Source organism: Scheffersomyces spartinae (genome assembly GCF_019049425.1).
Source record: "Scheffersomyces spartinae strain ARV_011 chromosome Unknown scaffold_14, whole genome shotgun sequence".
In the NCBI taxonomy this organism is placed as follows: Eukaryota; Fungi; Ascomycota; class Pichiomycetes; order Serinales; family Debaryomycetaceae; genus Lizanozyma; species Lizanozyma spartinae.
In genome coordinates, this window is record NW_025065061.1 from 119196 (window position 1) to 130662 (window position 11467).

Here is an 11467-nt window from a genome sequence, read left to right on the forward strand (position 1 = left end):
TTTGAATGGAGATGAGCTTTGGTACCCTCCCATCGCTTCTCAAATTTTTCGGACACCTAAAGAAGCAGTTCCACAAAACTAAAAGAAAATAGATCACGTGACCACATGATCCATATACCAACTTTCCAATCCATGTCCAATTATAACTGAACTAGCTAGGTTCATAATACCGACAGGATCATACAAAACCAACTACCTTGTTTATGAAGCCTAAAAGTCGTATGAACCATTTATTTTCAGAGGTTTCAAGGATCAAGTTTATCACCAATTCCTTCTTCTGTCTGGTGGAAATCAGATCACCAGGTAATTTAACAATTGTCCGATTGACCACAACATTTCTTTTAAGACACCATGCAATAAAGAGAAGAGCAACCACAGAGAAGAAGAAATTTTGAACGATTTTCAAAAGGTTCCACCCAAGAATTCGGCCAATGCTCAAAAGACGTTTCTTAAGTTGAATCTTTAATTTGGAAATATTTTCACCATTGGAATTGGGACCATGCCTGTCTGATTGTTCTAATTGATGCTTATTTCTTGTAGAAGAGCTTCGTTGAGTAATTTCTCTCATGAGTTTATTAATAGCCAAATTGATTTCAGCTTGCCATGCCTTGAATTCTTCAACAGATGCGGGAATAGCGCCCGTTACTCCTGAAGAAACTGCGGCAGCAGCATTAGCAGCAGCATTTACAGGAGCAGTACCACCATGACCTAATCCAGCAGCTAAAGCTGCTGTATGTCCATGACTAGCTGAAGTAAAAGACTTGCGACCGCCTGGTGTAGGACCTCGACCACCACCACCGCCATAACCAAAGCCAGCAGTTACGTCTTCCATTTGGGGCAATGAGAACACAGATAATGGACCGGAAGTTTTGGGAACCCCCGTATCAGCAGGATCTTCATGACCACCCAATCTAGCATTGTACTCATTAACAGAAAAAGCCGTAGATCTTCTTGAATGAGAATAAATTCTGTTCAAGTTATCTCTGTATTGAGGATTAGGTACTGGGGTAGTAGTATTGGTGAATCTGTCCAGTTGACTGAACAGAGGCAGATGAGAGGGGATTGGTATATGGGTTTCTTCATCTGGATTATAAGGAAGATCTTTGATTTGATCCCATACAAATTCCAATTCACTCAAGAGTTCCCTAGCTTCATGAGTGCCGCTAGCATACATACGCATAGTATCGATCAAATAGCTAATGTACTGACGTTTTGCTTCTGTCTTCAGATAACCTTCTTCCCGTTTCCACGCGTCCCACTTCCTCTTAGCTCCTTCATCTTCCACGGTATACCCCATTGGTCGAGGCATGACTCCTTCTACATTACCTTCTGTTGCTTGCTTGTATAAGCCATATAGTTTCATACGACTCTCTGCTGGTGGTCGCGGTAGCGTCCCGTAATTGGATCTTGACGAGAGTGCCTTGATGGTGGCAATAGCCTTGACAAATACTCTATCTATAATAATGTTAGACTACTGTCCCAGTTCTAATGGAGATCAATGGCAGTAGCAGTAACCGTAACAGTAACAGTGTACTACTACCAATACTAGTGATAGTTGTCTTCTCCGATCTGTTGTATACGTACCGATTGAATCCGACATGGTTATAATTTCCAAACTATACCGAAGTTAAACTAATTCTAGCCCCAACAAAGGATTTAAGCTCTCTTATAGGTTGTTGCCGCAAGTTAGTTGATACTAAGGACGTTTGGATGTAGTGGAGCGGGGGTTGATTTGATTGACCGCCGGATGGAACCTGGCTTTGTGTCATTTCAAGTCCCGAAAAACAAAATCCCAAACTAAGCAACTGCAGCATGTAGGTGGACAAATGGAACAAGACTACAGCACAGCCAGCTGGGTATAACTCTACGTATACACAACCAGTTGATCACGGCACAAGGTAAGAGTGAACACAGGGAAATGTACAGTGAATGTATAAAGCGCATAAGATCATAACGAATGAATATGATTGTATGCTTGATTCCTACGCACTTACTCTACAATTACAAACCTAGTCGTCATTGAATTGATATTTCAGCCGGTGAAATGGACCTACCATACCCATATTGTTAGGGTACAGTGGTGAGTAATCAGCTTTTAATTCTCGTTTGCACCAAAATAGGAACTAAATATAGCATCTAACATTAGTAGATGAAATAGCACCAGAGTGTTGGCAAACTTCACAATTTGTTTTTCACTACAAATCCACTAAACAAATTTTTCCATTCGGAGGAATGAGTATCAATCCATGGACGACATTAGTATTGTAAAATCATTTTCAAAAGCTTTTTCCGATTATAATATTATCGTATTTGAAATTTAAAACCCTATCAAACAAACACTTTTATACATAAACTTAGTTTTCTGGAACATCAATTTCACCATTGTCGATGGCTTCAATGATATCGTGTGGGTTCTTACCGTTAACACGACAACCAACAGATTGAGCAGTACCCAAGATTTCCTTAGCAACAGAAGCCAAAGACTTACCAAAAGACTTTTCCTTCATGGTTCTAGCAATTTCGATAATTTCATCGAAAGGAATGTTACCACTGTGCTTAACGTTCTTTTCCTTCTTTCTGTCTCTTGGAGCTTCCTTCAAGGCAGCAATGACCAAAGATGAAGCAGATGGAACAACAGAACAAGAAGCTTGTCTGTTTTGAATCTTCAATTGGACGGTAACCTTGATACCCTTGTAGTCCTTGGTGGCCTTGGCAATATCTTCACCGACCTTCTTTGGGGACAAACCCAAAGGACCAATCTTAGGAGCCAAAGCAGATGAAGCACCGACTTCACCACCAACGGCTCTCAAGTATAAGAACTTAACTTCATTAGGATCGAACTTTGGAGGCATGATGTAATAATATGCTCTATGATGGTGGAAAGTAAAAAAAGGAAAAGAAAAGAACTCTTAAAAGACTGTACTATATTAATTGAGAACTATCAAAAAATTTTTCACCAACGGTGAGCCCTGCAAACTGGGAGGGTTTACTGTGATGAGATTTCTCCCAGCCACAAGAGGAAAATACGACATTTCTTCCTATTTCTTGCGACATAAATGTGTATATAGCGACATCCATTTCTTTCTATTTTGAAGTTACACAAACACCTCTTTGTTATATATTTCTATATTGATAAAAAGGCGACGCTTGAGTCACAGAAATGATACACGTGACATAAATAGGGTTACAACCCTATGACAGTAGTGATTCCTATATAGTTAAACCCCTTATTTAAATACTATTACTACTTACTTTACTAGACGAATCCACTACAAAGTTCCCCCAGGAATTTCCTCTCCTAATCTGGCATCTCCGTAGTTATCAGCTTCAGCATCGATATTGGCTAATTGACGTAACATAATTGCAGGATGTTTGCCAGCCTCTTGTAATTCTTTAAAGATTATCACTGGCTTTTCATCCAACTTCAAAATCCGTTCTCTATCACCGTAGCAAATAACAAGAACGTATTTAGACCAATCTTCCCGAGGAATATGATGTCTTTTGGTGGCTTGTTGTAATATTTTCAAACACGAATCTTCTGACAGAGCTCGCAATTGCTTTAAAGGTTCATTAACAGCTGACGACGCAGTAGAGGATACAGGTGTAGTAACCACAGGGGAAGCCATACCACTGCTGCCAGTTAAAGAAGTATTCAAACCCGAAGAACCAAACTTTTTCAATAGTGGACGATGTCCCGAAGTACTGCTGACCCCTCCTCCATTAACATTTATAACAGTGCTTGTTGCTAGACCATTTAAATGGATATTCAGACCTCCAGAGCCACCTGTAGAGCCACCTGTAGATACAACAAGTGGACTTGACAGTTGTGTAGGATTCTCCACAATCTTCAATCTGGATCTACTGGTTCTCAGATCTTGATACACAGCTTTAGCACCAGTACCCATTGATAAGATTGATGCTGTGCTAAATCGTTTGTTAGAGATGGTAGGACTGCTTGTTGCAATCGAAGTAGGTGTGTTACTGCCTCCACCTATCAAAGTGTTTGAATTAGTCATAGTAGTACCAGCTGTTGGATCACTACCATTTCGACTAAGGACCGGGACATATTGAGGTACAATTGCACCACCTGGTGAATGCTTCGCAGGTTGAATAGCACTGCCGGAACCAGAAGTATATATTTGAGCTGTTGTAACAGTTTGACTTGACAGAGAATTCGATGTGGGTGCAGATGAACCTAAATATGCAGTTGCAGTAGAAGGTCCAACAGCAATAGCACCTTTATTTTGAGGGTTGTTCTCACTACCACCACCACCACCACCACCACTTGAAGGGAGATTAGCATTCAATATTGAGTTTGAATTGTAATCGTCCAATGAGAAACTCGAGCCACCCGAACTATTGATTGATGTTGGAGAATTCGACGGTAAATTCAGAGGATGGTTGGGATCTAAAGTTGGAATAGGTAAAGGTTTTGAATCTTTAAGGAGTCTAATAACTGGGAAAAGGTCAGTTTTCAACTTGATGAAGTTATCATTTATTCGTTTAATTTCATTGTCTTTATGATTTCTTTGATCCAATAAATAAACCGACATTTGATCTTGGAGAACCACGTTTGCCCTTTTGAAAGCATCTTTTATCAAAATATTGGACAAATGTAAAGCATCCATAGTTACATGATTTGAGCTTTGGTATTGAGAATCAAATAACAGCTCCGGTGTACCTCTTTGAAACTGTTGCTGAATCAAATCGGAGATACATTTCTTAACAAATAACCTTGTAGCTAGGGTATCAAAGCCTATTTCCTTCAAATGATCACATGTCATATAGGGGAGTAAAGACCCTTCAATGTTATGATCAAGAAATGCAGGCGATAAAGGTTTATCTTGATCTGGAAGGATACTTTTGAAATAGTTTGATACCTGTGCTGGGTCCCATCTTAAAAAAGATTCTGAATTCATTATCACCAAACAGTATATGTCAATCAAGACTATGTGACTCGAATTTACCTAACGTTGTAAAGTAAACCCGGCTCTTGGCTATACCCTTATCAATTAGGGCAACAACTGTACTAACAACTATATGGCACCCAAAAGAGAGGCTAGATTGAATCGCTAATTGTAGTCAATCAAAATTAATATATACACCACAGATCGCCAAATTCTTTATCCTTTACTGGGTACCTTCACCAGGAAAGGTGATTACGCTTGAATCATGGAATTATATATGTAAATTTCCAAGTCAGACAATGCCACAAAGCCAGGTGGCTTATAATATATAGTTACTCTATTATTCCTATTGTTGTTGTTAACTACAATACCCCTGGAGCGGTGCTACCACACACGTCAACCTTGTAAACCTTCAGACCATATTACTAGATACAACATAAGTCTGTTACAGTTATTGTTGTCGTGTTTTGTTCTCCACAAGATGCAACAAAAGAAAAAAGGGTTGAGCTGTAATGATGTACCAATAAGGAAATGTATGCAAACACATAAATCCACATACAGTGCATATTACTGTTACTAAAATACCTTTTGCTTTAAAGAACTGCACTAACCCCAGTCAAGAATTCATATCATGAATAGCCAGCAATTCCCTTTCGTTGCTGTTGGTCTTTTTCATCTTCATTCAGCAGCAATGAATGCTTAAGTCTCAATAGACTGTTCAATGTTTGCCTTGACACTTGACGGGGTCTCAATCCTGTATGGCTCTCAGTCTTCATCGTCTCAACATCAGACAGACACTTATTGGGCATCACTGCAAATTGCTAAATATCAATCATAGCAGCAATTGACTACAAGGTCGTGGTAGGTTATAATTAAAATGAAAGTGGTCCGCTTTCAATTGCAACGCCGGAATTGGGGGACTGCAGTTTGTGTTTCAGATTTTATTCTTGTGTTTCAGATCTTCAAACAGTATCAATCGGTTTTACCCCCCCCACACACACCTTCACTCCACCTAGCTCAAATTTAGTGGCTTATAAACAATAACCACATGGCTAGGTACCCCTAAGCAAACAAATGAAAAATGCCATACTAAACTCCAATCCACTTGAATCACTCGGCAAATGATTGTCAATACTCCTACTATGTGTAGGTGGTGCGGGTAACCATAATTTGATCTTAAGAAATTTTGTGTCCGGGTAACTAGTATTTGATCCACCATGAACGAACCTCAACACACAAACTCCATAGTATCACAGCCCTCAGAACAGTTTTCGTTGCAACATATTTGCACAATTCTTTACTATCTCAATGGCATCTTCATACAAAACGGCTCAGCCTCAACCTGGATTGGTTCATGAGTTCCGTCCCAACTTAACTGCGTTTGAGTTCCGCCCAGAGAAGTACCCTCAAAAGTCTGACAAGGTTGTGGTGTTTATTGCCGGGTTGACAAACGGGTTATTGAACGTACCATATTTGCCTCAATTGGCCGAAGCTGTTGCGGAGCAAGGCTGGAACTTAGTCCAAGTTCTTTTATCTTCTGCGTACCGGGGTTTTGGTGTCTCTTCATTGGCCAGAGATGTCAAAGAGTTGGGGTATTTGGTTGAATATTTAAAATCTGAGACTGGCGGCCAAAGAAAGAAGATTGTTTTAATGGGACATTCTACAGGATGTCAAGATACGATGGAATATCTTTCCAAGTTCAAATTTAATGACAAATACCAGCCAGATGTACATGATGTAGATGGTGGAATACTACAAGCACCAGTAAGTGATGTTGAGGCCTTTCAATTAACGCATAAAAATCTTGAAGAGTTAACCAAAAGAGTTCATGATGAATATATTTCCCAAGGTAAGGGTGAACATATTTTACCTCAGGAATTTAGAGCTGCAACTTTCAATACTGCAATAACTGCCAATAGATTTTATTCTTTGGCTCATCCAAGAGGGTCTGATGATTATTTCTCAAGCTATTTGAGAAACGAAGATTACGCCCAAACATTCGGTAAGTTGTCTGTGCCCATTTTGGTACTTTATGGCTCCAAAGATGAGTTTGTTCCTCCTCTGGTTGATAAGCAAAAGTTGATAGATACTTGGAAAGAAAATGTCGCCGATGAAAAATATTGGAGTCCCTATTCCAAAGTCTTACCCGGTGCTCTTCACAATGTAGGTCCAGGTTCCGATGAAGGCTCGGTACTGGAATTAATTGATACCGTTAAAAGGTTCTTGTCCACCTTTTAACCCCGAAATGAAATGTGAAACACCTATGGGTGGCCTAGCTATCAGTAACTCTATAGGTTGTCACTAAATCAAGTATTTCTCGGAAATATTCATCAAGACTAAGATCATCGGTCTTAAGAACATCATAACTGTTATCAACAGAGTTAGTGTCAAACCAACCCAAAAACTTCAGTCTGTTTTTGCTACTTTTCTTCTTTTTGTAGTTTGAATCATCAAGTGCCAATCTAGCCATACTATCTTCCATAGATTCAGCCTTATTCAAGCGAGACATGAAATATCTGGCTTGTGAATGGTTAGTTTGAGTAACCACAATTTGGGCTGGAGGCCTCTGTCTATTATTATGGCCTCTAATGTTCTCCTCAATAAACTCTAATGCCCTGGAAATGGTAGGATCCTTGTTTGAAACTAATTGATCGTTATTGGAATGGTGCAACTCTAAGAAATTGTTACCATCAGCAACATAGTAAATGATTATCTGGAATAAACAATCCATTATAAGAAATGTTCCAGTTGGAGAACGGATACACGTGCTATCCAACGGAATAACCTTTGAATGCCCGTCAGAAGTCAACTTATACAATTTTGGTTGCAAGAGCAATAAACTATCACTCAAGTTGAGTCTATTAAACCAATGATGATAATTTGCCGTTTCATCAGGACTGGAATTGAAAATTCTTACCAATTGTTGACTCTTCCGAAGATGGTACATCAACGAAGGTAATTGCTTAAAGTTTTCATTAACTTCATATATCAGTTTCAACATCAAATATGGATTATTATCACCACTAGAGTTACCTCCATTTGAATCTTGAGTCAAACGAACCCCTCCATAATGATATAAAATTTTGATAATGGTTTCATCTATCAATTCCAACAAGTCTTCAAAACGATCGTATCCAATGTCTGTATCAATTTTATTAATCAACATACGAGAAAATAGCACAACCCATACCTTTTGATCAAAACTTAATAATAGGTCTCTTTCTTTGATAACTTTACTCTTTGAATTGACTAATCTGTAGGTACCATCAGTCATTTTAACTTGATTCGCAACTAAACTTGCCAAAGTGGTTGGTTTCTTTAAAGTAGTCACTCGAACTCTCTGGGTATTGGATTCCCAATCACGGTATTTCAATTGGAATTGTATAAATACATGCGTGCTACCGGCAGCATTCAAAGAGTTGATTGAATTGGCTGTATCCATTTGGAAATATACGGCCACACAACCGTTATCACTTTGCAACGAATTAAACTGCCATTGATTTGTAAAGTTCAGTTTCTTCGCTTGTGGATCAAACGAGGTGACTTGATCACCAATTTTACTAACAATATCGCTCCCATCGACAGCAGGTGGTAAAGGGCACCCATTCCCTAGCATTTTATTCACCTTCAAGCCTTGAGATGTGCTCACGGTCAATACACCATTGGTTTGGTTAACTTGACCCAAGGACGCTGTTAAACCTTCACCAAACGCAGCTCGGTTATAATCGTCGTTCAAGAAGATGCCACCACAGGTCATGGCCGAGAGTGATTTCATTTCATAGACACCAACTTGGTCAAGCGAAGTAATGAACATATCTACAGACCATCTAGGCTGTTTGGCAGGTGGATAAGAGTCAGATAGTCTTCCGGAGATGGTGTTCACGGCGTTCAAAGCTCGTTCCGTGGTATGACCATTGGCAATGTAAGATAAGGTTCGATAGAACCTTTCAGAAGTCGTATAATAAGGAGCTTTCATATTGACAATATCAGAATGAGAACGCATAGGACTTTTAGTATCAGCAACCATCCCTGGACCAGAAGTACAAGGTCCACCACTAAATAGTACCAATTTGCCAATGAAATTTGCAAACGAACATTGAGACAAAAGCAACGAAGCCAAATACACAGCAAACCCAGTGACCCTTGGTGGTTTGTAGTCCGGAGCTATTTTGGGTACAAGATGTTTGATTGTCTGCAAAGCAACTTCTTTATTCTGAGTGAAGATCTTGGAACTCACAAGAGGCAGTTGGTCCCAAGAGTTAGAAAACCCTGAAGCGACTCCAACCTTATCAAGAAACGCCTCGTAAACCGATTCTGAGAAAAGAGACGAAAGAAGGTTTTTATTTTTCTTCGTCTTGTTGTTCTTCTCGGTTTTCTTCTTTGTTTGGTCTGATTCCAAATCGATGATATCATCAGCAATATCAGTAGGTGACAATCTTGCCCCATTAGCAAAGATAACTGAATCATGATATCCCACTATTCCCATTAGAGAGCCTTCAGGAAGCTCTGAAATGGCCTTAGTAACCTTCAGAATGTAACTATCAAACTCAGATTGGTGACCTTCAACTACATACAAATCAAGCAAGAACATATAGGAATACGGGGTATCGCCATCTATGGGATTGGTGATATCAACAGGTAAAACATGGTCGATGGTAGATGACACTTGCTGTAACTCAATTGGCCATTCATCAACTTCTGGCAGCTCAGATGTCGGCAATTTAGTGTCAGGAGGGAAATAAGACTTCTTATCACATATACAACATACCCACATCCCATTTAGTCTGTCTATTCTGCAAAACGGATTGATGTAGCTCTTACAGGACTTGCACCGTGGAGGCAATCTACCAGTATTTGAAACAGGTATGGACTTCAACTCTTGAGGTCTCTTATGTAAGAGTGAATATAAACATCCCACCGGAGTTACTTGGGCTGACTCCTCTAGTCTTGTAGAGGGGAACACGTTCCAATTAAACCGTACCCCATGTATGTTCTCGTCCAATGCAAAGTCTTGTGATGTCATCTAGCTTATGAGGTGCCAACACCAGCTACTTCACTACTTTTTTGGAGTAGCTGGTGCTTTAAATGACTGTGGAACCATCAAGTGTCTGTCTCGACCAATGGGGATATCCGAACATGACACAAAAATGTTTATCAGTCTTATCTCATCACATCACATACGTAGACACTCACTGAAGCAGACTTTCAGCAATACAATACAAAAGGGAACTAGTATGAGATTATAGACTCTTGTCTATTCGAGTCGACGAGGTATCTCATACAGCAATAAAAAAAGTTATACACAGAAACAGATCGTTTTATCAATTGTAACTATCAATTGCAATTCTCACTGTGACAAATGATTCTATCTGAAAGAATGTATTAATTATCTTCACTGTAGGAAACCCTCCTTTTCTTGTTGATTCGGGTATAATATTGGTGTTCGGGATTTGTTCGTATTTGGATCAAGTATATGATGGTAACTCACCAAAGCGGTTTCTTTGCTAGGTTTTGAGCTCTTCGTGGTTACGTTCCCTCTCAACGGCGCATAATATTCTGCCTCTCGACAAGAAAAGGAAAACCTAATGCCCCGCCTAAAGCAATATGAGATGACTTGAGATGGCGAGGAACAATTAATATCAACAGTGCAAATGTATCGATTGCTCGAGTTTCTTACCTTCCAGAACCATAAATGCTGCAGTGGAGGTCAGCCTTGTCAAATACACTAACATCGTTTCAAATAGCAATCCTTTCAGCCTTTCAAGAATTGTGGAGAAAAGACATTGTAACGTATTACACCTGTACACAATAGGCATTGTTTTCAACCTTATGCCGAAATGTACTAAGATCTCATGTCAAAAGCCGCATAAGGTACCAATACTTGGTTGAGACACTTTTAAGAAGAATACTACTTGATAAAATTGATGGCATTCAAGAATAACTACAAGCATGAAAACTGCAGACCCATTTGCATCCATCCATGAAGTTTGTTTAGCTATATGTAGGGTCAAGTCTTATATTGGAAAACCATCGGAAGCATTTCAAGTACTTGTCTATGAAACGCTGTCTCTGTCCCCACTTAATTCATGGATAATATTGCCCAACTGTTACATTTTCGCCTAGTTTGGGGAGGGTCCCCTGTGTGTAAAATCTGCACAAGGATTAATACCATGTAATGAATCTATCCTTAAAGTTCACAGTCTTGGTCATGTGTTCCAACTCTAGTTTGCTTGTGGTTAGATCCATTCCTATTCTAGTAGCAGAAAAATTAACAAACGGGTTTCACATACTATACTCAGACTATTATCCAGAAATATGAAACTTTGAATCGCCTCTTAGTATTGAGTTGAAAGATCGGATTTGATTGGCGAACTTGGCTCACAAAGCATAATCCAAGAAAACAATTATGATAAATAAGACGAAGACTGCTGATGTTAGAAATACAGGACTAGTCACGAAAGTTTAAATAGGGTGGTGCGAAATATTTCATTATTACAATTTGGGTAACTCTATGGCAGGAGATGTGAGAACTCTTGTTCGTTATAATTGAAACCAACTTC

At 39.3% G+C, this 11467-nt stretch overlaps 5 protein-coding genes across 5 annotated transcripts; 1 reads left to right on the top strand and 4 right to left on the bottom strand.

Annotated features, from left to right (window-relative positions):
* Positions 1 to 178: 178 nt before the first annotated feature.
* On the bottom strand, positions 179 to 2063 carry KQ657_001118 (uncharacterized protein; the record flags this gene model as incomplete). Its single annotated transcript, XM_043191922.1, has 2 exons — positions 179 to 1455; positions 2060 to 2063. The coding sequence occupies 2 exons, from the start codon at positions 2061 to 2063 to the stop codon at positions 179 to 181; spliced, it is 1281 nt and encodes a 426-aa protein (XP_043048554.1).
* A 291-nt stretch (positions 2064 to 2354) lies between these two features.
* On the bottom strand, positions 2355 to 2852 carry RPL12 (60S ribosomal protein uL11; the record flags this gene model as incomplete). Its single annotated transcript, XM_043191923.1, has 1 exon — positions 2355 to 2852. The coding sequence occupies one exon, from the start codon at positions 2850 to 2852 to the stop codon at positions 2355 to 2357; it is 498 nt and encodes a 165-aa protein (XP_043048555.1).
* Positions 2853 to 3269: 417 nt separating this feature from the next.
* STE50 (Ste50p) lies at positions 3270 to 4919 on the bottom strand (the record flags this gene model as incomplete). The annotated part of the gene is made up of 1 exon (XM_043191924.1): positions 3270 to 4919. The coding sequence occupies one exon, from the start codon at positions 4917 to 4919 to the stop codon at positions 3270 to 3272; it is 1650 nt and encodes a 549-aa protein (XP_043048556.1).
* Positions 4920 to 6215: 1296 nt separating this feature from the next.
* On the top strand, positions 6216 to 7145 carry KQ657_001121 (uncharacterized protein; the record flags this gene model as incomplete). The annotated part of the gene is made up of 1 exon (XM_043191925.1): positions 6216 to 7145. The coding sequence occupies one exon, from the start codon at positions 6216 to 6218 to the stop codon at positions 7143 to 7145; it is 930 nt and encodes a 309-aa protein (XP_043048557.1).
* A 34-nt stretch (positions 7146 to 7179) lies between these two features.
* Positions 7180 to 9930, bottom strand: KQ657_001122 (uncharacterized protein; the record flags this gene model as incomplete). The annotated part of the gene is made up of 1 exon (XM_043191926.1): positions 7180 to 9930. The coding sequence occupies one exon, from the start codon at positions 9928 to 9930 to the stop codon at positions 7180 to 7182; it is 2751 nt and encodes a 916-aa protein (XP_043048558.1).
* Between the last annotated feature and the right edge of the window lie 1537 nt (positions 9931 to 11467).